This window comes from Xiphophorus maculatus, chromosome 9, assembly GCF_002775205.1.
Source record: "Xiphophorus maculatus strain JP 163 A chromosome 9, X_maculatus-5.0-male, whole genome shotgun sequence".
NCBI classification, from domain to species: Eukaryota; Metazoa; Chordata; class Actinopteri; order Cyprinodontiformes; family Poeciliidae; genus Xiphophorus; species Xiphophorus maculatus.
This window is the reverse complement of record NC_036451.1, coordinates 13,792,061-13,819,085: the sequence shown is the minus strand read 5'-3', so window position 1 is coordinate 13,819,085 and position 27,025 is coordinate 13,792,061. Positions and strand designations below refer to the sequence as shown.

Sequence of the window (27,025 nt, the reverse complement as noted above, 5' to 3'; positions counted from 1 at the left end):
TCATTTGTCGGTCTATGGCTGATTAATTTTGCTGGCTCTGTTCCTTGACTTTGCAAACATTAGGCCTCGGTAAAAAACAGCCAACACAGCAATTTGTATGTAAAGCTGTAATACCAAAGTGCTTTATTTTTCCAAGGTACATATAGGCACTGAATGCAAATCATCTTATTTATGTTTGCAATGTCCTGAAACACAAACTGTCGTCAGATCTTTCAACTCATAGCATTTTTTGCACTTCTTAAATCTCCAAAATTTCAGGCTTGTTTCTCTATAAGTTTTGAAGTAATCAATTACTTTTCATTCTTCTTAGTTCAAATTCAATTAATGGTTAATTTGAGCAGCTTGATGCAAACTCAAATATATTTACTCTGGTTTTGCTATTACAACAAATTGTCTGACAACCATTGGAATAAAATGGGCAACAAGGCAAAGTTATTTATTCACTGGGAAAATTAGGATCCATCATTCAAAGGAAAATGATTCTTATCTTTGATCCACTGAAGATTTGGTGTTTGTGTAATTGCTTTTATTACCTACATGGTGAAAAACGTTCACAAAAAGATTTAATTGACTTATAGGCATTTTACCTAATCAAGATTTAAACAAATTAATTACCCAAATGAGATGGGGAATGAAACTGGGAAGCTAAAATAATCAAATAAATTAAAGGTACATTTCTTCAACTAAAAGGAGCGAAATGCTCGGCTGTGGTTGATGAGCTCTGGCGCTCATGTAAGCCAGTTGATCTGCAGCAGCAGCATCAGTCGCTCTGTGACAGATCTCTGTTTTTTATTCCTTCTGTGTTTGACCCCCCTGAGAAGACGCGCTATGATTTTTCCTTCCTGCTATTTACTGATATCTGTATTCTCCGTTTCCCTACAGGCCTGGCAAGTCTTAGGGACAACACAGGCAGAAAATGAAAATGAGCAGGCGGCAATTGTCTCCCTCCAAAGGTAATGAGAAACATCTGAGTTCGGTTCTGATTTGAAATCTAAAAATAACAAAAGATCCTGATTTCATATTTGCTTAGAGGTTTATACAAGCGTTCTGACGGTATATGCACATACAGCTGGAGTTAGAGATAAATGGGCGCCAAGACCTTTGCAAAGTACCATGAATTGGACTTTTTTTTTTTTTTTTACATTTTGTCACATTTCAACTATACAATTAATGTATTTTCTTGATATTTTATGCGATCGAGCAACACAAGGAAGCACACAAGGAAGGATAGAAAGATGAAATATGATTTACAAATAATACTCAGAAAACTATGATGTGCATTTGTATTCAGCCTACCTGAGACAACACTGAGTAGAGCCACCTGTAATAAATACAATGAAAGATGAGGTTGTAACATGACAAAATGTAAGTAAAAAGGCTATGAATATCTTAGTAAGAAATGGAAGTGTAGCCACAGCTCTAAAAGGCATAAGGCCTCCACTAGTTTCTATTGAATTGCCTTAAACCATATTGGAAGAACAATTTATGTAATTTTTTCCTATTCTTAAACTAGAGGAACCCTGCCTGGACTGTGATTGCAAAAGTCGGGGCTCTGACTGGATTCCTCAATAGGAGGTGGCCCAATTTCATTCACAACTCTGCCAAAGTCAGAAATTGCACCTCTCCCAGAGTGTGAATACTGACAAGTGAAGTAAAGATGCTGCTGAGGAGAAATAATCCATACTTTCAAAGTATTTCATCAATTTACTTTTTTAGTAGATAAGCAGATAATTTAGGTTCAAACTGAACTGATTACAAAGCAGATCTATAGTTATTTTTCTGCCTCTAAAATAGTCTTCTTGCATATGAGCACTTTTCAAATTTCAGGTTGCTTGCTGGCTTCATATTGACTTTGATTGTTATGTAATCACTCCATCTGTGAGGAGTAGCTTGGTCTGAAGTGAGATTAGATTTTTTTTCTGGCATTAATCCTGCTGTTGCTACTCTGATCTTTATCAACTGGCAGCCATCACATTGCCATTTTGTATCTAATTACAAAAACTTACTGTCTGAATAGGTTTTAGTTTTTAATCATTAAAGTATCCAGCCACAGTTCTGCACAACACAAGCACTTGCTGTGTGTAGCTAAATAAATCAAAACATGAATCATTTATTCCCAGACATGACAAGCAGTTCCGTCCTTAAACCATAGAAAGTGTAAACACACAAACCTAGCTTTTTCTTTCCTTCAAAAAAAAAGAGACATTTCTTTAAGTGTTCTTTGAATTCAAACATTGCATGTGTGCAAGTTTAGCCAAGAACAGTTCCCAGCAGGAGGCTGGAATAATTTAGTTGGTCTGGGATTATGATGGTTTTAAGGAAGTTGGCAGATAAACTGCAGCAAATCAGGCTTAAATGTTAATGAAAGCCAAATCTTGTTTTGGCCTCTCACCTAGTCTCTTAACTTATCCAAGTCCTTCTTCCAACTCTATGGTCTACTTTCCTTTCCTCTTACAAAACCAACGAAAGATCTTCAGTGATGTATTTTGAAGATATAACTGCAGTAACCACAGCAGAGACACTTCCAATCTCCTGCAACATCACCAAATGAGAGTTTGCATAAATGCAAAGTTAATTCAAATCAACCAGGTGTGAGCAGCATGAAAAACCTGCTCCTCTGTGGAGAATGCAGGGCAAAAAGAGTCGCAGCTCATCCAGGCCTGATGTGCTTCTGCTTCAACTGGTCCCAATTAATGTTTGTCACATCTAAATTTCTCTTTGAAGTCCCACTTTACACCCTCTCGCCTTGTCTCTGTCCAGGTGTCTGGAGCTCCACCCTAACAACCTACCGGCCCTCATGGCTCTGGCCGTGAGCCTGACCAACACCGGCATGCGTCATGACGCCTGTGAAGCCCTGCTCCGCTGGTTGAAACACAATCCCAAGTACAAGAACCTGCTGAAGGCCAAGATCCATCTGATAGGCTCCCCCAACTCTCAGCGCAGACTGTCTTACGCTCTCAACGCGGGCCGACATGAAAGGTAGAGAACCTGAACTGATCCAACATGGATAGTCCTAAAAGTAACAGACAGCAACTTTTTGATATTATGGTCTTTCTTCATTGGCTAAATAACTCTGAGGAGAGTTTTATTTAAGTTTTCTTCATTCTAGTTCTAATTTACTTATTCAAATTAGGACCTTATTTCCCCCCTTTGTTGTTTATTGTGTAAAAGAAAAATAGTTGTCTTACCGCCTTATTGATTTATCTTCTAATTAGCTTCAGGATTAATAAACAATTAATGCATGAATAAATTAACATATTTATCAAATTATAAATATTGATTGACTTTATTCAATTAAAAATTTTGACATTTAAGCAGTTACAAATAACTGCTTATAAGTTTATTATAAGCAGTTATAATAAAGTTGAGAGTCCTCACATCACTGAGGAAACAGCAAAAAGAGAATGACTAACAATCTGCTGTGATCAATAATATAATTATGTGCCCATTAATTTTCCAGCTTTCGTAACTGCCTAATTATTTATTTTAATAGCCAAAAACAGTGCTGCATATCAATGTGAGGATCTGCCTTTTTAATATTTCAGAACTTTTATTTGTTTATGTTTATGTCGGCGTTTTCCGTTTGGTTATTATAGAAATGAACGGTTTTAAATTTAACCATATTTCACAGAAAATTACTGCTTCTTAGGTTTCACGGTGGGAATAAGCCTGTCTCTCTTATTAATTACTGTTTATTTTTACCAGTCGGGTGGCATAGACATAAGAAACAGCAGAACTTGCAAAAAACAGCATCAAAATCTAAAAAACTGCAAAAATGTACTAAGATATCCAGACTGATAAATTAAGTGTTTTAGTTCACCGCCATGGCCAAATGTGTATAAAATCCAGCAGGTAGGTGTAGCATATTTATAAGAATAACAATATTCTATATTTAATATAGAATACTATATTCTATATTAAATATAATTGGATTTTGACCAATAAGGTAAATGGCTAGTTTTTTTCCTCAGAAGATACAGTAAGTACGACTCAAAAAGAGCAGGTAACTAAACAGGGCCATTTCCTCAATATATATAATCTAAACATTTCTAGTGTATACACAATTCAATAAATAGCACTCTTTATACTATAAATAATTCTAAACAATCATGTTTAGTCAATTGCAATAAATCTAAAATTCTGTATAAATTACATTCATGAAATATTCAATAAATATACACCATATAATCAATAAACATGAAATGTAAAATCTAATTTAAACCAGTGTTTAATAAATATTTAAGCCACCTTTTTGCTTATCAATAGAAGTGTACAATCAATAACTTAGCGGCTACACAATAACGGTGATTATAAGCCAACGCCAAGTCACTGACGAAAACACTCACCAGTTCCGCAGTTTTATTTCACCCTACCGGGTTTTATTTCATCTCCCTTCTGGCTCACACCAGTTGGCTCCTATGGTTTAGCACATTAAGTGAGCATCGTACAGATTTACGGGAAATGAATAACACCACACTTAACTGACCTGCAGCTCTGCTCCTTCCAACGTGGTCTAACCTTCATGCCTCCCCGCTCCAGCTAATATACCTAGCAGGTAACGCTGCAGCGGTACACGTGACCCCAATTGGCTAATTAACAGTCTCCCGAGAATCGCCAATCATTCTATTAAAAGCATCGCGAGGTTTGAGATATAAAAAGGTTAAAAGACTGGAGAATCGGAGAAGGAGGAAATAAAGGTTAAAATTTACACCCGGGTTACATAGGTGTGCAGACAGTTACTATAAACAGATGTGAAAGAATGGATTGGTTTACATCACACAGTGGCCTCACCTGTATTTACAATTCATGCCTCAGTCTGGCAGTCCAATGGACGAGCCTGGGTTTGTAGCATCCCAGAAGAGTCTGCATTGTGTCAGACGTAAAGCTGTGTGAGGGGATTATGTAATAGGTCTAATTTTTTAAAAATCCTTTGGTTTTGTTAAAACTAATTCTTAATGCTTCAGCATGCCAAGATGTTTTAGGAAATTCTATCTCCCATGTTTGTAGCAACAGTTTGGCGATAGCCGCTTTCCTGTAAACCTGATTGGGAACTAGGGCACAAAGCAAAGTCTACAAAAACATGGATGAGTGAATTTAGTGTGGAAGAATCTGACGAGTCCCGACCTCAACCTATTAGGAACAACTTTGGGATGAATTAGAGCAGAAACCTTCTCATCCATCATAATCATCAGACCCTCCATTTTTCTGGGAGAATGGTGAATAATTTCATAAATACTGCTTTAAAAATTATTTACTTTGAACAGTCTATTAATCTAAACTAATAATGTGAAGTTCTGCAGACTTTGAGGATTTTATATGTTATATAATGAATGAAAACAAAAACTCTGGTGATTGTGTGGCCCAGTTTCATCTTTAAAGTCAGACCTCCTATTAGTTTGATGCTGTTTTTATTTATGTAATTATTTACTTTGATTTTTATATCCCCTTTTGCTTATATTTATATTTCATTTTTTTCTATTGTCATTTCCTTATAATGTTGTATTTTAAATATTACTATCAGGTCAGAATATCATCTTGCTTTGATGCCTCAGAGTCCAACTGTAAAAAAAAAAATCATTGACAAGTTTGTGCTTTTAGTTGTTCCTATGAAATTTAAAATGAGATATTTTAGAGTCTCTGTCTTTATGTTATTAGAAATATTTCTTACATTTATACCATCCACAGATGGTATAAATTGAATTTACTCTTAAAAAGCCAGACACAAACCAAAAAAGCATCCTTCTTGTAAAATAGCTCTCACTGCTTAGGAAGGCAGGCTGTCCACTTCATTGTTAATCCGATGGATTCGATCGCTCCATATATCAGATTCTGGAGGCCTAACTTTTCTCTCAGTGTAAAGTAAAATTTCATCAAGTCATTAATCGTCTCGCCTGTGCAGCGAGATACAGGTAGAACCAATTACCATGCTGTTCCCTCTGGACAACAATCTACAGCACATACCATTACTTTAGTTTAACCTCACTATTCTTTACATATCCCTGATTCAATCTTCATTCTTTTCTAAGGCTGCTCTCAGTGGAGGCTTACATTAAACTGTGACCTTTTACCTCCATCTATAACTACAGATGTATAATCACTGAATGCATTGTGTGTTTATGTACATTAGGTGGACCTGATGTATTTAAACTAATTTTTATTTTGACAACTCTGTTTCACTCCTTCACTCAATCAGTCCTCTTCCATCAGTTTATGAATGAAAGTTTCCACATTGTACAGCACAGCTTTACAGACTCAGCAGCAGCTCTAAGTCACACTAATCCTGATGCCTCTGTGTGTGTGTGTGTGTGTGTGTGTGTGTGTTTCTGCTCGTGTGTGTTCTCAGCTCACTGCTGCCAGAGGTCAAGGAGCTCTTCCTGGAAGCAGTTCAGAACAACTCAGACAGCGTTGACCCGGATTTACAGACGGGCCTTGGGGTCCTCTACAACCTCAGCGGAGAGTTCAACAAAGCTGTAGAGGCTTTCAATACGGCCCTGTCAGTCCGGCCTGAGGTAGGAAACCCCTCAAAGGCTTTCTCTCGCTCAATCTGATAGAAAATATGCAGACTAAACAGAACTGAGCTCTAAAAATGTCCTTTGCTTGTTGTGGCCTATAAAGCATATTTTCACTGCACCAGTTAAATGTAACATTACATTTTTTATTGTTGTTTTACTATATATATATACATATATACAGCTCTGGGGAAAATTAAGAGCCCACTGCACTGAACCTCATTGAAAACCTCATGATTATTCCACCAATTATTGATTTCTGAACTCATCCTGAGTTAAAACATTAATATTGTTGTTTTTAAATTATTAAAAACTTGTTTTCTTTGCATTATTTCAGGTCTGAAAGCACTGAATCGTTTTCATTATTTTGACCATTTCTCATTTTATGCAAATAAATACTACATTTTTGTTTGGAGTTTCGGAGACATGTTGTCAGCAGTTCATAGAATAAAAGGACAATGTTCATTTTACTCCAACATATAACTATAAAAAGTAAAATCAGAGAAACTGATCATTTTAAGTCGTCTTGATTTTTTCTAGAGCTGCTGCTTTTACAACATAAAACAGCAATATTGACCAATACTTATGGAATAAGGCTTCTGTTGTTAGTAGGTATTTGGAAGATAAAGGTACACAAAGTTCAACTCTAGTTCATATTTTAAATTATCTGGAATAAATGGCTCGTATTTAGGTTTTTGGGAAATTTTCTCCATGTAGTGTGAAAATAATTATGAAAAGGAACAACAAACTACACAGTGTTTTCACACTGTTTACTGTTTTAGTTTTAGCATTTCTTTTCTTCTCTTAAATTTCAGTTCTTAACTCAAAAACCAAGTAAATGTCTAAAAAAGGAGACCAAAATACAGCTTCCAGTAATTAAAATAACACTTTGGCAAGCAGTTCCTGACTTTATAGACACATTTCTAGCTTGAGTTGACTTTTTATACCAGAACTCGTAAATTTAAGAATATGTGCAGCTCAATGTTATGTCGTTGGCTCAATGTGGAGCTGCATTTGAATAAGCCAGGGCACCTACTGAGGTGTTTGAGGAAAGAGGTCTTTGTACTCGCTGGGTGGTTCTGATATCTTTCTTCAGCAGTTTGTCCAAAATAGTTCTGACATTTGTTCCTCTGTGCACAGTAAAAATCTACCTGGCAAAAAGGAGATGAAATTGCCTGCAGCTTCAGAGACTCCAGATGGAGCAACCTAAGGAGTGCATTGAGTGAGATACAAACACTGCAAAAGCTGTAAAAAAAGGTTATCTAACATCGCGCTGGATTAAATCTACATAGGCAGTGTGATTTCACACACAGAAGTTTTAAGTGTGCATTACCAAAACCAAAGTCGTACTACCCAATAGTATTTTTTTTTCACAATTTAAACAGTTTTATCTTGCATCTAAAGACTCATTGCTATAGCCCTTTCCATCATGCTCAAGTTTTCAGATTTGTGTCGACAGACAGGATATCTGAATGATAAATGGCCTTCATTTGTATAGCATTTTATAAAGTCCAAGGACTCCAAAGCACTTTACACTACATTCACCTGCTGATGGTGTTGAGCTACTGGATCGTAGCCTCAGCTGCCCTGGAGCAGACTGGCAGAGTCAAGACATTTACAAAAAATCATTTCAGTTCAATCATTGATTCTAGTTTTCAAACAGTTTGAATAATTTTGCTATATTCTATGTTTTCCATTGGGCAGTGCTGCAATGTTAGAGTCCTATTTATTCAATTAATAATGCAGTCTGCAGGATCATCAGAAGAGCTGATCAAATATGGATCCATCAATCAGACTTTCATCTCAGCTCCCGCAGAAATGAGCTGAGGAGCAGATAAATAAATGCATGTTAGAAAATGGTTTTAGACTAGAAATACCCCCAATAAAGCACAAGAAAGATGAATTTATATGCATCTACATGAATACTGTACAGTCAGTTCAAAGTATGAGAGCAGATTCAGAGATGTAAGAGATTCATAAGCTAACATGAATAAAATAAATGCAAACAACCTTACCAGGGAGAGTCAATGAGTGCAAACATCAAAAATATTCTCACCCTGAAAAACCTTGCAGCTGATTGAAGATAAATATAGATTTTTATTCAAGATCAAGATGTAGTGTATAATCTCCCTACAAAAAAGTAAACATAAATGCATATATCAAAAAGTAAATATATGTGGAAAAAAAATGTATTCAAAATCGACTACATTTACAAACTTTCTCCTCTATCAGCATCAGACAAATCGGTCCATCTCTTCGCCTTCCCTTTCTCAGGCAGGCATGACAATTATTGTTAAATCCAGTCTTCCACATTTGACTTGCTAATTTCTGCTCCCCCGCTGAAAAGAAAAAGAAAACAGCACTGAAAACAAAAGGCGGATAATTATAGCCTGCTGCTTGGCTTAGCCAGAGATGAAGGACCCCTGTTCTGTACCAGACCACTGACCTCTGAATGAGCCTGTGAGCCTGCAGGTGGGAAACAGCGACAAGGACGTCCAGCGTGATGTAACTCTGCTTTCATTAAACTAACCTTGTCGGACTACTTTTATATCCAAAATCCATGCACAGTTGTTCAAAATAGGTTATTGTTGTTGGGCAAAGATCATAATTTGCTGGTAAAACAGTAATTTGTTCTGCAGACATCAAGATGAACAACCACCCATGAATATTTACTTTATCTTGACACAACAAAAACCACTTCAGCTACTAAATTAATGTAAAAAAGGAAAAAGGGCATTAGTGATTTAATAATCGTCCAAAAACATAGTTCAAAATTAAAAAAATATATATATATATTTGAGTTTTCTTCATCACCTCAGTGCTCTTCCTCCATTGCAGGACTATTTGCTGTGGAATCGCCTTGGAGCCACATTAGCGAACGGCGACCGCAGTGAAGAGGCAGTGGAGGCTTACACGCGAGCCCTTGAGCTGCATCCAGGGTTCATCAGGTCCCGCTACAACCTGGGCATCAGCTGCATCAACCTGGGGGCCCACAGGTGAGTCACCTCAGGCTGTGTGACAGAGAACAAATGAATATGTCCTGGTTTTATGCAGTGGACCACATACAACATGCAGCAGAAACCAGAAGCACTGTAAGAATAACATCAGATTACACTTTTCTCATTTTTGCTCCCTGGAGATAATCTTACTTTTTCCTCAATGTCTAATTGGCTATTTTTAAGCACTTTTTCTAGACAAATTAACAAGATTTACAATAACAAAATGGAAAAATATGTATAAATGTTTCCTCCAAAATGCAGGATCACAAATTGTCAATCAACTACAGATAAATTAGCCTGCAAATACCAGCATTAACCATCTTAATTATCACAAGAAGGTTTGACAATGTTTGAGAAGATAATGACTATAAACCTTGCTGTCATAAATTATACCATTATGATACCATATTGATCATCTCTGAGTATTTAATGGATATTCCAGTGACATCTTTCCTAAACATTGAATTTCTTTCAATAACAGCAGAAAGGGTCAGTCAGCCATCTTTTAATTCCTGAAAGCAAGGCTGACTGAATCACTTTTGTAAGCAAGTGAGTGTTTTATAGTTTTGATGGAGAGATGTACACAACTGACGAAAAATTAGGAACCATTCGCATGGATGAAAATTGAATGCTTTTGTAATGTGGAACCAAATTTCAGCCATAGAAAAAATATCATCATTTCAGAAGCTGTAAAACATATTTGATTAACTTAGACTTAGCTACTAAATAGTTAATTCTCTTTAGTATGATAACTTTTCTTATTTATTTGTGTTAGAAACAAGCAGCACCGTTAGTCGCCAAGCAATCAGACAGTAGCTGAACAAACTGTTTTCAGGATAATAGCCAAACACTTGGCTTGGTGAGGAGAAGCAGTGACCTTTAGCATTTTGAGAGCAATTTATCTTCATGGTGTGAAGCTGCAAATAACACTCTACAAGGGTTGAGAGACTGCCTAAACCATCTATAACAATCAGAGTTTAGGTTTTGTGTCTATCACGGAGCTGAGTTATGTATTTTAATATGTGTTGTTCAAATCTGATGAATCCCAGTACAGCAACAAATGGCCAATTTTATAAATGGATAATGGAAGCAGGAAGACTATTCATGCTATGAATGGAAAAGGGGCATGATTATATAAGCTAAACTTCATCATACTCCTTTTCAAACTCACTGCCACCGAATAAGTGTTGTATTTACATGTATTTGAGTATGTAAATTTGATAGTAATAGCAATTTGATTGTATTTACACTTAGAAACATGAAAGTCTTTATTATTATTATGTTTTGTTGGTGATGATGATGATGATAAATTATCATCATCATCATCATCATCATGGAGTTAAGCTGCAGTGCTAAAATTCTGACATTTTGTATATATTAAGGTATGAACTTTTTTCCTGTTAATATTAAGACATAGATAAAAACAGAATTAGAATGACAAATAAAAAACCAGCAGAGAGCAAGAGAAACTTATACTTGTGAGGGAAAAGCGAATGTCATGCTGTCCACATAATCCTGTCTGAAACAAGACAGATGGTAAATCAAAGTTGGAATGCACAGCCTCGCAAAACCATTTCTATACCTTTGATTTCTGTCAGACTTCAATGTATTTTATTGTTGTTTTATGTAACAAAATAATCTTTTACTGCATCTACAACTGTAAGGTTTGTTGCTGTATGTCCCTCGAAGGTTTCCATGTCTAGCGATAGACAAACCTTTGTCTGGGCCAAGCCAATACAAAAATACAGCTGGATCAAACTTATTCTATTGCAGCTCCTTCTGAAAGTTGAGGATCTATTGAAGTTGTCTATTGATAGTCCTGCTGAAGAATAGCAGTCCCATAGCATGACGCCACCTCTGTAATGTTGCATTGTGGGAATGCTGTGCTCAAGATTATCTTTCACCTGAAAATAAACTTTTGATCTCAAGTGAACAGAGTAGCTTCGTGTTGCAAATCAAAAAAAGTATTTTTTATTGCTTTGTTTCAACAATCTGTTTTTTCTTTCCATTGATCCATGAAGGGCAGATTTGTGGACAGCACAATAGTTGATATGACAACAGATTATCCCACCTGAGCTTTCTACAGTTCACATAAAGTTATCATGAACCTGATTAATGTCCCTCTTGCCTAGTGTGTTATTTTATGTGGACAATAGGTTTATAGCTCAGTCATACGTTTATTCCATGTGGGATGGAGGATAGATTATAGATTGGACAGTGCTCTGTCAAATGTCCAATGTCTGTCAAATGTTGCTTAACGTTTAACGCTGCTTAAAACATCTGCATAACTTTTTTCTAGAACTGCTACTGTAGTTCCTGATCTTTGTTTGTTAAAAAATAAAAAATCCTTAAACTTCTGAGATCTTCTCAGAACTATTTATGCAGAGATTAAATACATTTGTTTAGTAATAAAGTGAATTTTAAAGGTAGCAGCTGATTCTGTTCGATTATATGTAGGGCTGTCAGAGGAAAGGGGGTTGAATACAAACTTTATTTATATTTGTACAAAATGTGGAAAATTTTAAGGCAAATTAATATTTTATGCAAGGCGCCATACATTGTTATTCATGTGACATAAACTAATCTCCGAGACTTGCTTTTCATCTGGCTACTGTAACAAGCTAGAGTGCACATCCTATTTAAACAATAGAAACTTTGAGGAGATCTCATTTTGGACATTTATTTATAACTTATTCATAAAATGAAATAAACCGGACATAAACTCTTAACAGTTTACACTACGTGAAGTGACTTGTCCGTTTTGTTTCCCCAGAGAGGCAGCCAGTAACTTCCTGACGGCTTTAAGTCTCCAGAGGAAAAGCCAGAGCGGTCAGCAGTCCCATCAGGTGATGTCTGGCAACATCTGGGCAGCTCTGAGGATAGCTTTATCTATGATGGACCAACCCGAACTCTTCCAGGCCGCAAACATTGGCGATCTGGATCTCCTGATGAGGGCCTTTAACTTGGACTTTTGAGTAATGGATGGAATGAGCTCTGTCAATTGTTCTCTGATCACTAGCCAGAAGCCAAAAGCCCAAAGTGCACATGGTTTGAGTTAACACACCAGTGTGTGTGTTTAGTTTCTGCATATCAAAATGAACTAAAAAGGTCAAACCCTGTCATGTCTTCTCGCCCTAAATTTCTTGAGAGCAGTTCGGAGGGCCGCTTCTTCCAGGGGTTCAGGTGGACTGCTTAGCGATGGAATTTGCACAGCAATTTGTGATTTCCCTAAAGAGCACAAGGACGGGCGAAGATTGTAAGAGCAATGCCTTAGAGGACACATCAATTAAAAACTGACTCATGCAGTGGAACAGAGGTGAGCCAGGAGTGACAGCCAGATTTAAGACTCCCACAGAGGAACCCTCACAAGCCATTTGCAGCAGAAAAGATGAGGTTTTGAGAGGAAGATCTGTTGACTCAGGACTGTCTCTCCCCCTCTCTGACGGATGGATACTGTGAGCCGAACAATAAAGGCTGCACCTTATAACCCCGGAGCTCTATATTGTCTTCCTGGCTTCATCTCCCCCTCTGTCAATGGAGACTTATTACTCTGCATCAAAAAAACCTCGACAAACATTTTCAGAAATGGAGAGATTAGAATAGTTATAGAAGTTTTCCCTTTGCACTTTTAGATGACTTCCTCTATCCATGTGGAATGCGCAACCCAGGTTGTAAAGCCTTAATGAGATGCATGCGTCCAACATTATTTATTTACACTATTTTTATGGCAACAAGGAACAAAATATATCAAAGCCATTTTCAGACCGGTTTAAATTTCTTAACATAAGTGCTGTTCTTAGAACCTGTACATTTTCTGATCCGCTAATCTCAGTTCAGTTGTTTATATATTTATGCAGCTTGTATGTAATATTTGTTGCTTTAATGCTGACTGGCTGGAGGAATGCACACAGTGAGCAGGTAATATTGATTTGAATCGTGTTTTGTTTTTTTTACCTTTCTCAGAGGGAAAAGTGCTTATATTTCTAAAAATGTCTCGTCTCAGAGGCCCCTACAAAGAAACGCCTAATTTTTATTTATGCTGACTGTATTCATTTCAATACAGCATATTAACATTAGATTAAAAGATGTGTATTTGCAAGCCAGGACCCAAGACAGCAGCTTGATGAATTTCCTTAATGTAATCATTCGTATCTTTGCTGCTCCTTTTCCGGCAGCGAAGCTCATTCATTTAATTAAATCAGTTACCCTCAGCCATCATGCATGATTTCAATATTTATAGAGGCTTGCGTAGAGTTGCACACATTTGTTAGTTTGCTTTTACCAGATTAATATGCATCCATACAAGGAAAAACTGATTTTATAAATAAATAAATGCTGTTCAGAAGATCATTATACATTATAAAATACACTGATGCTCCTGCTTAAGATAAACCCTTTGCAGCACCTCTAAATATTTCTTATGATTTTCAGTTGTCAGCTTCCTTTTAGTCACAGTTTGAAAGTCACTGTGAGTTTAACGCCGTGCAGCTTGCCGTGCGGCGGCGGAGTGAATGATAGATTATCTGCTGTGCAGTACAGCTCACTTTGGTGTTTATCGGTCGTGTCCGCAGTCCGGGTGCGCTGCAGAAAGCTTTTTTTTTTTCCTTCTTCTTATTATTGTCGGCTCCTATGCAAAAGGTCACGTTTCATGTTTGTCCCCCATCTGCCTCAGTGGACCAAAGGGAAGTGTTGATTCTGTGTTTTGAATGAATGCTATCAGCGGGAAGCAGAGACCAGAACCAGAACCATTCATCTTCCTAACAGTGCAGCTGGGATGACACACTCTGTGTTAGAAGGAGTGTTTTATCAGGCGGCTGGGGGAGAACAAACACAAACCAGCTGAAGTGCAGCATTGACACTGTATGAATCTGCGACATAATAATGCATCTGCGGCTGCAGCTGCACACACCAAATTCACAGCTGTAGACATTTTTTTCTTCTGTCAGCTCACTTTTCTCTTTGTTTGCATAAGTATTCATACTTGTCACATTACAGCCACAAACATTTGCTTATATACAAACAAAATTGTGTATCATTTTGAAGAGAAAGAAAACTGATAGATAGTTTTTGGTTATTTTTTTACAAATTCAAATTAAAAAGTGCAACATGCATTTGTCCTCAGGCCCCATAAAAAATATCAGTGTAAAATCCATTTTTACAAAGATTGCAGCTGCAAATCTTTAAGGCTTTCCTTTACCAGCTTTGAAAAGTTGCTAATTAGTTGGGTTGGATGGGAAACATGCGCCAGCAACAATTTTTAAGTCATGCCTCAGTTGATGCAGGAATAGACTTTGACAGGGCCATTCCAATACAAAAATGCTTTTAGCAAATCATTCCATGGTATCTTTGGTTGTAGGCTTTGCAGTTTTGTTATTTTTTATGATTGTCTTGTATTTAGGCTCTGTTCACTCTGAAGTAGCATCAACATACCCTGATCTTACGTCTTTCTTTCAAGGTGACTAGCTTGTTGCCACTTGTTTGCAAAGACCAGTGCGACATATAAACATAGTCTCCAATCTGAGCTGTGAATCTCCTCTGAAGTCACGTTGGTCACCATGGCTGCTTTTCTGATCAATGCGCTCCCTCTCTGGCCAATTTACGGAGGTCTGAATTGTTTTGCAGCTGGGTCAAATAATTCCCCATGAGATGTTCAAATTGTGGGACGTTGCTTAAAAACCTCACCCTACTTTTAACTTATTTGATGCGTTGCTTCATTTCTAGGATTTTGTTTGTTCACTAATGTTCTCTAACAAACCTCGAGGCCTTCACAGAACATATGGATTTATATAGAGAAGTTACACACAAGTGATCTATAATAAGTAAATTTGTAGCATAGGGTAGTAGCATAAATGGGCTTATGCTGTGTTATTTTATTTGTGAAAATAACACAAACATTTATTATTTCCATTTGACTTCACCGTCATGCAGAACATTGTGTTTGTTGTCTGTCTTATATAATCTGCGTACAATTCGATGAAGTTTGTGGCTGTACTGCAACAATTCTCAAAGATATTTATTTTACTTTAGGATGCTAAATAAAGTGAGTATCACTTAAAAAGCAGCCACCTTCAATAAGATGTTCAGTGCCCAAAAAAACTTTTAAGAGGAAATCACTTTAGTTGGATATCATTTGCTCACAGTGACATTTGCATTACAATTGAAAATGAAACAAAATTGTTTCATTTCAAAGAGGCATATGAAATGCAGGTTGAATGTTTTATACTTTGCAAAAGTAGCTTCTGGAAAGGCCTTGCAGAAAATTAGGGGGCAAATGTATTTCTAACTTTATGTTCAGAGAGGTTGGTACTCTTTTGGCAAGTTTAGTTTAGTTATACTTAGAAACTTGTTGAGTTTTTATATATATTTGAAATACTTACTAATTTAGGAGTAAAGAGGGAGTTTTTCAACAGTTTCTGATGCACCAACTATTACTCATGTTGTTTTCACTTAATTAATGTGTAATCTCTTGTTTTGTGTAAAATCATCCCAAATCCAAATTATTCTCAACAACTAAACTCCCCTTCCACAAGCTGAAATGTTAACATTTTTGCTTTAATTATAGCCTTTCCTCATCAACTCAGTGAAATCAACATGACATACATTTTTCCCAGCACTTTGTTGCCCCAGTTTGGTTCAGCTTAGCTATAAAACCAAGACAACATTCGGGCATTTTGACAGTTTTTTCCAGTTTAGAGCTAATTGGATTCTTAATGATACAAGCATGGGATTACAAGCAAATGCATTGTGCAAATTGAAACATGCAGTAAAATTAATTCAATTTACTTTTTTTTTTTTAGCTCAGTCAATTAATATATTGACTTGTAAGTTACTTTGTTATAAGATTAAGTTAAATACTAGTGATGGTCAACGGATGCTGCTTCCAGAAATGTTTCCACTCAAATCCAAAATATATATTTACAGATGCCATTTGTTATCTTCAGTTGCATCTTCTGGAAATAATTATAATAGTCAAGCAGTAATGTCCCAAGAACACAACTACAATAGTCAGATGTGTGTGCACGAGTGTTTCTGTCAGCAGACATGTTGTGTTTGGCTGCTAGGTAAACCTCTGCCTGTCTTCATCCTATGTCTTCTTTGTAATAGCTTTACTTACTTTTAGAAAAGAAAAATATGTTCTTTATAATCATTTTATACACACAACTTGTTTCCATTTGTCCTCTTTCTCAGCAGAACTGTAGAAAAATAGTTGTGTTTTGGAATTTTCTTCTTTTTTCAAATCACATCTTGGGCCTTCACTTTTTTATTCTGTAACTTTGAAACAAAAAAAGGAGGAAGCTTTAAGCTCTGCCCTTAAAGTCAAGATTTTTGCAGAATTAGGTACCTCCTCAGGTGAACTGAAGTAGCATAGTGCATGCTTCTGAGAAACATCATGAGGAGATAGCATGTTAATTACGGCACATAATTATACCTTCATTTTAATGCATGTAGGTGCTTGCTTATGCTATCATTAATATATGTAACATTTAGGCATAAGAAGAGGCTCCCTTGCAATATTTCTACAATGTACTTAGCATTAAACAATATCTATATATCCAGTATTTATTCAGTACACGGTATGTTCTATGGCATAAAAGAAGAAGTGCAGGGCTCACGCAGAATAATGAGGATACAAAAAACATTTTCATAAAAATCTAGGCTTAGATCATTTCCCTGCAGCTGTAGGCGATCATAGTTATTAGACTGAAAATTTTGAAACTGATCACCAGGGGGTAATTGATGTAGTGAACCCAACCTATAAAACTTTGCTTTTTGCCTCGGTTACTTTCTTATCATGCCATGTTTGTTGCCGTATATAAAAACACTTTTTGCTTTTCTATAAAGTTTGCATGTTGCTTTTGCTGTGACCTCTTTTAGTGTAGTGCAAGCACATCGGGACGAAGCGTGTAAATTCGTCACGCTTCGTCACACACTGCTATTTATTTTTCCTACTTAACTCTTGTTTGAGGAAGTCCATTCCTGCCTCTTTGATGAAAAAACAAATAAACTTGTATCAAATTATACTGAAATGCCTTGAATTGGCTCTGTGACATTATAAAGAGATGAGTGAAACAAGTCTGGCTTAATATAAAGAAAGAAGTGATTTTATAAATCTAGTAATCCTACCAGTTTTGGAAGAATCCCACAATGTTAAAAAAAAAAAAAAACTGAATGGTAACCAGTTTGGCAGAGAAAAAAATAACAATTATGTGATAAAAGTTGTTTTTTTTTTTTAATCAAAGCGACAGAAATGGTCTTCCCTACTTGTCTATCCCTCTGGGAGTAAAAGTTAAATTCTCTACACCAATATGTGACTGCCTCCAAGTGGCCAAATAATTATTAGCTGATTTTTATCAGAAAATAGGTCATTCCATTTAGCTGTTGGAGCCACTTGAACCATTCTGCATGCTGTAGCATAGCATCACTAACATTATATTGCTGAAGCATTTAAGTAGCATTTATGTCAAATTTGTAGCACTAGTGCCTATCTGTGTCGTATATGACATCTCTTAGTTGCAATGCTCATGTGAAAGATTTTTTATTTTTTTGACTTGTACAAAAGCTTTCTGGCATTTCTTTGTTTAACTGGAGATGAAATTACACTTTACGGTATCAGACGAGCAGGAAGCCACCAGTTGGAAAAACAAGGCAGATATGCAATAGTGTGACAGGGTTTAGGGATTTTAAAAATGTTATACTAAATGTAAAGTAAAACTGCAAAGCAGTTTATTGCAACTATTTGAAATAATTTTACATTCTTACATTTACACCTATCATTGTTGCTTATTCTACTTAAGAGATTTAACACGTTTAAACACCTCTGTTTATGCTTTTCACAGACAGACCAAAAGTTCACACATGTAACTAGAATAAAATTAAATGTCCAGAAAGACATTTAAAAAAGCATCTGCTTTAAGAAAGAATGCATTATAGTACAAGATTAAGTTATTTTTTTACCTTTATTAAATAACGCATTTTGTCATCTTAAATGTTTATTCTATATTTTATTAAGGCTCGAATGCATTTTATGTCTCCATAGATGTAAAGAATCTGTACTTTACAGATGTAATAATGTATATGCTGGTTTTGTTGCGATGTAACTTTAAAGCATTTAAAAACGACTTAAAGCTGCCTGTAGGCCGCGGCTCATGAACGTCATTAACCCTTGCTGTTACTTTGTTGCAACATGTATAGTGATAGTTTGCTTTAGCAAATTTAATTGAAGCATCACATTTGAATAAAAACTATATTTTGATGATTGAAACTAGAAATTATATACTTTCTATACATGCATCCATTTATTAAACCACTTACTATAATGCTTGTTACTGAACTTGTATAATCACAAGGAAAGCATTAGCACCTTTAACAACAAAGTATGGAAGTAACCTTTTAAAATAAAACTATTGTTATACATTTTCTGCTTGTCTGTCTTTTTTGGGGTATCTCAAGAATCTGTTCTCGGGCTACTTTTAATCTAACATCATTTGATATCCGGCTATCGGTCTGAATGTCCTCCAGCTAAATGCAGAACAGACAGAAATCATGTGAGGTTAGAAAGCAACCATAAAGTTTTGATGGACTAACAGCTGAGTTTCAACAAAATTCAACAAAAAAAAGAAGAAAAAAAAAATCAGCCTAGTACCATTTCAAGAATATCACCAGAAAATATGATTTCTTTAAGAAACAAGACTAAAAAATCTGGTTCAAGCTTTTCAGGTTGTTTCAACAAATGTGGAGTTTATTAAATTACCCAAACATCATAAAGTAAACAGTGCCACTGGATATACTGTACGGTATTCACGTACATTAAAGCCACATTTGAATTAACAGCTACATTACAAAAGTAAAATAATCCCACGAATAAAAACTAAGGTGGTGGCACAGATCCTTTTGCAAAAAGGCAGCAGGGAGAAAAACAAACATGTTTGACATTTATGAAAGTGAAAAAAAAAATAGGATAAAAGCTGCAAAAGTACTATTGTACAATCCAAATAACTACTTGTTGACCTTTAGTGCACGTGCTGAATATGAAACTTTTTCTTATAACGAATTGAATAAGAAGACAAGAAAGGAGAGAGGGGAGGTAAAGCTGAAACAAGACAAGAATAAAAAAAATAAATAAAAATATCTATCCAGGAAACAGAAGGGGCAGCGAAAAGACAAACTTCAGAGCACAGGTGGACACATTTATAACTGACCACAGCTGAGCGAGACAACAACCTCATCAGTCATCTGCTGATGAGGAGCAGCAGAAATGCAGGACTTGCATAGAGACTTTGAGTAATATTTCCTGCTGCATAGACGAGAAACACAGCAGCAGTTTCATTGAGAGGTGGAGATTTGATATGAGTTAAGAGATTTGTCCAGGGAGGTTTAGGCACAGTGTTGTTAAAGAGGAGCACAGTGAAAATTAAGTTTATCCCATAGATTGAGTATTTGTTAAAATAGCATTTAATCTGTAAAGACAGAATAGAAACAGCCTTTAAGTGATTATGAATGAAAGAAGCGTTTTTGTTTCTATTCCGTCATATTCCAACTACCAGCTAAAAATATCGTTTTTGTTGCTGTTCTTATTCAAACTACTATTTTTTTTTCTTTTTTACAACACACTAATTAACATTGGTTAGTTGGCATCCAATTTTTTCATGGAAACCATTATGTCGACAATTAAATGTAAAGATGGACTTGAGTTTTGGAGGAGAAAAAAACGTTACAACCCACAGATGTCAAAGTGAAGTTCTGCAAAGCAAACAAAGACATGTGACCAGTCAGGAAATACATTCACCACTGGTACGTCAAATAAAGAAGAATAAAATTAGACCTTCCAAACCCTAAATACTGAATTATCTTTTTATATCCAGGATCAATTTGAGAGTAAACTTTGAATTCTCAAGACCTTCAGCTTCAGGAGCCACTGAGTTGCTGCTAAGCATGTCGGTGCACAAAACAAATGGCCAATGCGTTGAAATATTGCACTGTCTTTTGCGTGGATGCATAAAACAAAACCAGTTTATATTCCAGTCCAAACTAAAGTACAACAAACCAGCATGGACCAGCATGAGATTCTGCTGGTTTGAGAAGGTTGTGGTAAAATGTCATGGCTTCAGTGCGTCAATGTGTTTAAAATAACAAAACATAAAATTATTCCCACTGCTGCTGCTAAAATAAATTATACTGATTTATCGTTAAATGATTTATTTACTGTCATTTTGATTCACAGCAAATTGCATTTAAAAAAATGCCCCTTAAATTTAGTTTTTAAGTACTTATTGCTCAACATATACCTTCTAAACTGTTCTGCTCTTTGTACTCTCTAAAGTATAACAAGATGATATCAGCTGGAAACTAACCTTTTGAAACCTTGATGTATGAATCCCATGTCTACCAGTCAGTGCATCCTGAATGTTGAAGACATCCTATTTAGATTCAAATGAGTTGAATGATTTTTGCTGCTTTAAGGGTTTTGAAAGAGGAGGTTCTGTTTACAATGAGCACCAGAAAGATTTACATTTGGCAATGTAAAAGCATGTGCAGCGTGTGCACTGCGGAGGAGACACGGATCAGTGTGCAGCCTTCATCCCGGATTTAGTTGCAGTGCATATTTCTCCAGACGTGCTGCTCTGGAGTCTGGACAACAGTTCAATAAATAACAAGAGTCCTGCAAATTGGCAGCAACTCAAAGAAAACATTCATTTCACCTTTTTGGGTCACAGTCTGAATCTGTCGGGGTGATAAAGAAACCAAACTGCTGCAGGTGCAGCTGGGTTGAAGTTTGCAGAGGAAGCAAATATTTTGCAATTTGGGCAAAAACTGTTTAAAAAGTTCAGGACTGTGAACTTTTATTCGAGATATAGCTGCAGCACTGACCTAATATTTATTTAAACAGGCTTATACATGCTCCAATTGGGCATTCACGATATTTAATACTGTCACGGTTTAAGGAATAATTTAACTTCACTTGTTGGTGAATAGACATGTTATTCCACTTCTTTTGCATCAAGTGCAGAACATTTTTTTTTATTTAAAAGTGCTTTTAGGGATTTTAGAAGTCAGTCAGCGCAGAAGGAAACAGAAACATTTTGTTTCTGGGGCAGTTTTTAGCTGTAATCCAGCAAATAATTCTGTGTATTTACAGTCTAGATAACATTTTAACTTTCCTTGTGCTTCCCTGAATCTGGAAGCTTAAAAGGTGTTTGGGGTGTTCCCTCAGCATCCAGAGTGAATGAATGGGACACATTTGTTGTATTTCCTGGCAAGATGCAAAGCCACCAACAGCACCAGACATCACTTATGTTTTGTTGCAGAATCTGAGCATTTGTGGAGTGGAAGTGTAGCACTGCCATCTAAGCACACATTTATAAAATGTAGCAGTGTGAAAGTACAGCACAGCAGCTGAAGGCAGAGCGGAGGAACAACCTGATTTGATATGTTGCATCGTTTTGTTTCCAGACCACTCCAGAAGTACAAATTGCATGCATCCCTGTGTACTTACTTTTTTTCCCTCTCTTTATCTCTCCCAACATAAACCATAAAATATACATTCAAAGCACGACAAATGCACAGAAAATAAGCACATCGCTTTCCTTTTTCGACTATTATTCCTAATTACTCCTGTGTGAGATGAGGATAAGGCAAGAAGCTGGTCTGTGAGGTTTCTTCCATCGTTTCTGCTGTGGCTGTCGTCGCAGGTGTCTGCCAGTATTTCTGGGTAAAAGACTGAAGCTATTTAAAGACTGCAGGGAGGAGGGAGGCAGCGATTTTAACTGCTCGAGAGGCGACGGTAAAAGTAGATGTAGCCCAAGTCCTTTGGAGGCCTTTCTGACAAACACACTTTGTGGTCGTTGTAGATCACCCACCTGAATGAAGAGGAGCGAAGATTATTCATTATACACACTGTTCAGAGCCATAAATACCACAAGATTAAATAGAATAAATAGGAAAAAGTGAACAGACTTTGCCATTTTTTTTGAGACAGGTTGCTACTGACCTTCCCTCTTTTTTGATGTGACAAACATAATGTCCAGACATTGTGGAGGCTCCCATGTGGCTGATGATGGCAAACAGCTCATATCCTTAAGTGAAGAAAAGTCACAAACATGATAAGAAACAAACTAACACAGAAATGTTGCAACATTTTAATAAAAAAAAAGCCATTTCAAGGGTCATTAAAGTCAGATTTCCTTGTGTATGTAAAGCACATCAGGAAAATGATCACATTACTCCTACTATGCCAGGAAGCTTTTGCAGAATTTTACAAAACAAAATCTTATAAGTGCTGAAGATTTCTTAAAAGAAGCTTAAAACGTCCAAAGTCTGATTACCTTTTCTTCACAGAAAGATCAAAAACAGACACAGTAAGTGTGAAGCACTTACGTCCTGGTCCATCTTTGACTCTCGGGCCTGACGTTTCTCTGTCTGGGGACAGCGTGGAGTCGCTGTGCGAGTTCATGTTGGAAAAGGCGTTGTCGTTGGGCTCAGTGTCCGCCATGTCAGAGAGCCCGTCGCTCTCCTCCTCCTCTGGGTGGGAGAAGATCCAGTCGAGCGCTCGCTCAAGATTATTATTCTAGAAAATCATAAAAGGAAGCCAAGCTAAGAAAAAAAAAGTTGATATCAAGTCGTCTTTTTGTTAGCCAGCTTCACAGTCGCTGCAAATGAAACTGGTCATTTGATGCAGATTTTTAAAACACTTTCTGCACGGAAACTGAGCTACTGCTAATGCAAAGATTAGCAGTAACTAGGATTAGTATTCGTGGAGGGGTTTGAACCAGCAACCCTGTGGTCACAGGACCAACTCCTCCCTCCTGAGCCACCATCACCCACGTACTACTCTTGCAAAGAGCTGCAATCTTAGAGCATGCTACAGAAACCAGGATTAGAAATGTTTGCTTTTCTAGTTTTGCCAATTTGTTGAATGCCCCATGATGAACACGATAAATGAGCAATCTTTCACTAGAGAAGTGGGAGGCTTCCATCTGTGATAAACTTCCCCCTGTTTGTTTTGAGACCAAAGCAGAGGTGTGACAGGTGGGGAATGAGAGTCTGGGGAACGCATGTGGAGACAGCTTGGCTGATGGCATCTGTTTTTATCCCTCAGAGAGGTCTATGGGGTCAGATAAACGTGCCTCGCGCTCAATATGGTCCGACAACAAACCAGCAGTGAGACCCCTCACTGTTTCACACCTCCCTCCATCACTCCATCCCTCCCTCCCTCGGGAGGAATATGCATTCTTTGTTTTCTCTCCACTTCAACAACAGCAGCAGCAGCAGCAGCAGCAGCAGCAGCAGCGTGTCTGCCAGCAAGCTCTGTGGCTTTACTAATGATAAACAAGAAAGCCCGGCATCTATTTTTGCTTCCTACCAGCCGTCTGCGGGGCTATTTTTGCTGAGAGGGGCAGTTTGAAATATGAAACATGAAATGTGAGAATCAGCGGCCATTTGGAGGCTGGAGGAACTTGGAAATGGAGGTGGCATTCTCTTTGACCCATAAAAGAAGTAAAAACATTTAATTTATTCCACACCATTTGTGATTATGGACTGCTTTACCAGTTGTCTGATGCTTTCGTGCGTTCCTCAACCAGAAAGTCTGTGCAACATGGAGGTGAGGGGAGGGGGCATTTGTGTGATGCAGGGACTATTTGTAAACACCATGTAGAGCAGACATCTTTAATCACTCTGACATGTAGGTCCGAATAAATCCGCACCTTGGAAAGTGAACAAGTAGGGCAGCCAGAGCCTTTTATGACTTAGAGTTCGCTTTTCATCATCATGCTCTGTCTTTGCCCTCTTTTCAAATGCCACTTCACTTCCTGCCCTCCTCCTGCTTTTTTCCTCTTTAACCTAAGCTACAGTTTCTTTTAAGTTTCGGAAAAGTGTTTCCTTGTCTTGCCAGACAGTTGTTACAGATGTGCTTTTAGCCCTTCGTTTCCCTGAGACACTCAGCACATGGTGTAGGCGGCCCCCTTTCCATCCTCTCTCTTGCTCAAGTCTGACTATTTCCACTTCCTTTCAAACTATCAACAGTCTGCATGAAAGGCAGACGAAGGGCCATCCACCTAAGATTTCTCCTCTTTAAGGAGGTCAGACGCGACGGCCGTGTCTGCCCACGCTGAGACAGCTCAGCTCTGCGTGTTTCCAGCTAAAATAACTCACTTTTCACATCACACTGCAGAGATGTGCAAAGCTGATGGTCATAGCACAAAAGCGCTACAGCTGTAATTGCAGAGGAAAGTGGTTCTACAAAAGGCTGAATAGATACTTGAAACATTTTATAGATTTTTATTCTCAAAAATATATATTGGTCTATCACACAATATCCCAATGACATACATTCAAGTTTGCGTTTGAAACATGAGGAAATAATGGATACAAAAACTTTTCTAATGCCCTGTATTCACATCTAACAAAGTGTGGCTAAGAATATATCAGTCTCTATGAGATTTACAAGCAATATTAGTCCAATATGCACAAAGAAAGAATGTATTATTTAAGTTCAGTAGAAGCAAATGATGGAAAAGAAACACAGTAAGCAGATGACTGACCGTGGCTTTGAGAGCGCGGATGCTGTGATTGCGAGGAAAGCCCATCGAGGTGAGGATGGCGATGCTCTCCTCGGGAGGCAAGTTGTCCAGTGGCGTCGCCCCCATGGGGCTGTCACTGGTAGAGGGAAGAGGATCCATCATTGAGGGCAAAGTGAGAGGTTCAGCAAAGTCTGCAAAAACAGAGAAAGATCATTTTAAAAAAATATAGAGAGAGTATTTATTATTACTGGGAACATAGAAATAACACTTCGAGTCCTTGATGAAAGCCCGTTTTATGGGCTGACCGATTTTGCTGATTTTATGATTTATTAGAAGGAGGAATAAAATAAAGAAATAAAAAAGCAAAAGGAAGGTGGATAAAAAGTATCAGGAGGTAACAGTGGGAGAATAATCTGCTTTGTGAATCTGATGACAAATTAATCTGACAGCACATATAAAATGTGTACATAAAACTTAGGTAACTGCGCTCTCACGCATCATGATGACATGAGAAACAAAAACATAAGGCATGTTATTGCAATTTCCAATGAGACTGCATCTGGGCTGCACAGTGGCAGTGTTGCTAACAACTGGAAGCCAGGAAGTCAGAGAGACCCCACGCATGCACACAGTCCAAAAACACGATTGGTAGGTTAATTGGTCTCTCTAGATTGATTTTAAGTCTTAGTGTGTGCAGTCCTGCAAAACAAGCAGGTGTAGAAGCTGGATGGATGGAGATTTCATGCTGCACATTTTCCTAATGTTAATGTGGCTCTTAGCGGCGCCCATCATTTTTTTCCTGCCACTGTGACGCTTTGGTTGTTGCGCTTGTGTGTTGCTTGGAAACTAATCTGCAAAATGCTCTAGTGGTTATTTTTTTATATCAAATTATTTGTGAGGAAAAAGGCAGAGATTTTGCCCACCTGGAAAAACGTGGTAACCATTTCAGATTTAACCCTGAAAAAAAAAAAAATCATGGTTTCCAGGTCTTTTAAACCAAATTAAATCGCACCATAATATCCTTCCACCACAAACAAGGACACATCTAATAGATACGCTCACACTGGTATTAGACAGAGCCTCTATTATAGTCATTGCCATAAATGAAAATGCAGAACATTATCTTCCAGGACCATTTTCCATCTCGGCCTTGTAGTCCTGCGTCCATGCTAGTTATTCACATGAAAATGGGCGTCTTCAAGATGTTATCATTATAGCTGGGTCAGGAAACCATACTTTAATGGCCCATTGTAAACATGCTTCAATATTTTCTAAAAGCTAATTCAGGAATAAATCAAATATAACAGACTGACCTTGGCTGCATGCAGCTCTTATAAGAAGAGAATAGACTGTCTAAAAGCAAAACAGTCAACTAGTAGCTGCAGAGAAAGAGTGCATTAGCTCTTTTTGTTAACAAGCTTACCTCTGCAGACAGACTATGTTACTGAAATATCTCAACCTGGTTCTTAAATTACTCATAAACAGGAACACAAAGTGCCCACTTCACTGTCCTCATGACATGGAGCCTGATCCACAGTGATTCCCAGTGTTCTGTGGTTTGAATTTAGTGAAGGTCTGTGCTGCCCGTAGATCCAAAAGTAACAATCTTTTACCCCTTAGATGTGTTGTTTTCCAGCAATAGGACCTTTTGCAATGGCTCCTTGGCAAAAACTTGGTTTCACACCAATTAATTATTACAGCACCAACAGGAAACTCTTGACGTTCTTGTGGCTGATCGATGGATGTTTCAGCTATCCCATCATCTATTTCAATTATAATTTCTCTTCACTTTATGTTTTTTCTGCCTTTGGTTTCCATTTTAAAGCATTTGTGATCATTTTAGCTAAGCCTACAATTTTCTACATTTCTATATGTTTTATGTAAAAAATATATATATATATTAAAAAAACAGAGTTTTGCAGCACTGGTCCCCTTCTTTGCAGGGAACATCTCTGCAGAATTTAATATTGCTTGACATTTATTAATAAAGCTACAAAAT

General features: G+C 37.2%; 2 protein-coding genes across 6 annotated transcripts in view; one reads left to right on the top strand and one right to left on the bottom strand.

Annotated features, from left to right (window-relative positions):
• Positions 1–19,011, top strand: part of pex5l (peroxisomal biogenesis factor 5 like) — an 80,838-nt gene extending 61,827 nt beyond the window's left edge. For all 3 annotated transcript variants that reach the window (XM_023339326.1, XM_023339325.1, XM_005800540.3), the window contains 5 exons: positions 883–953; positions 2,761–2,979; positions 6,344–6,509; positions 9,348–9,505; positions 12,282–19,011. In XM_023339326.1, the coding sequence (XP_023195094.1) occupies positions 883–953; positions 2,761–2,979; positions 6,344–6,509; positions 9,348–9,505; positions 12,282–12,483 (816 nt within the window). In that variant the 3' untranslated portion in view covers positions 12,484–19,011. The remainder of the gene's footprint in view (positions 1–882; positions 954–2,760; positions 2,980–6,343; positions 6,510–9,347; positions 9,506–12,281) is intronic.
• A 207-nt stretch (positions 19,012–19,218) lies between these two features.
• Positions 19,219–27,025, bottom strand: part of usp13 (ubiquitin specific peptidase 13) — a 33,589-nt gene continuing 25,782 nt past the window's right edge. For all 3 annotated transcript variants that reach the window (XM_023339323.1, XM_023339324.1, XM_014469320.2), the window contains exons 18-21: positions 25,048–25,217; positions 22,883–23,072; positions 22,497–22,581; positions 19,219–22,365 (exon numbers count right to left, since the gene is read on the bottom strand). In XM_023339323.1, coding sequence (XP_023195091.1) covers positions 22,269–22,365; positions 22,497–22,581; positions 22,883–23,072; positions 25,048–25,217 — 542 coding nt within the window. In that variant the 3' untranslated portion in view covers positions 19,219–22,268. The remainder of the gene's footprint in view (positions 22,366–22,496; positions 22,582–22,882; positions 23,073–25,047; positions 25,218–27,025) is intronic.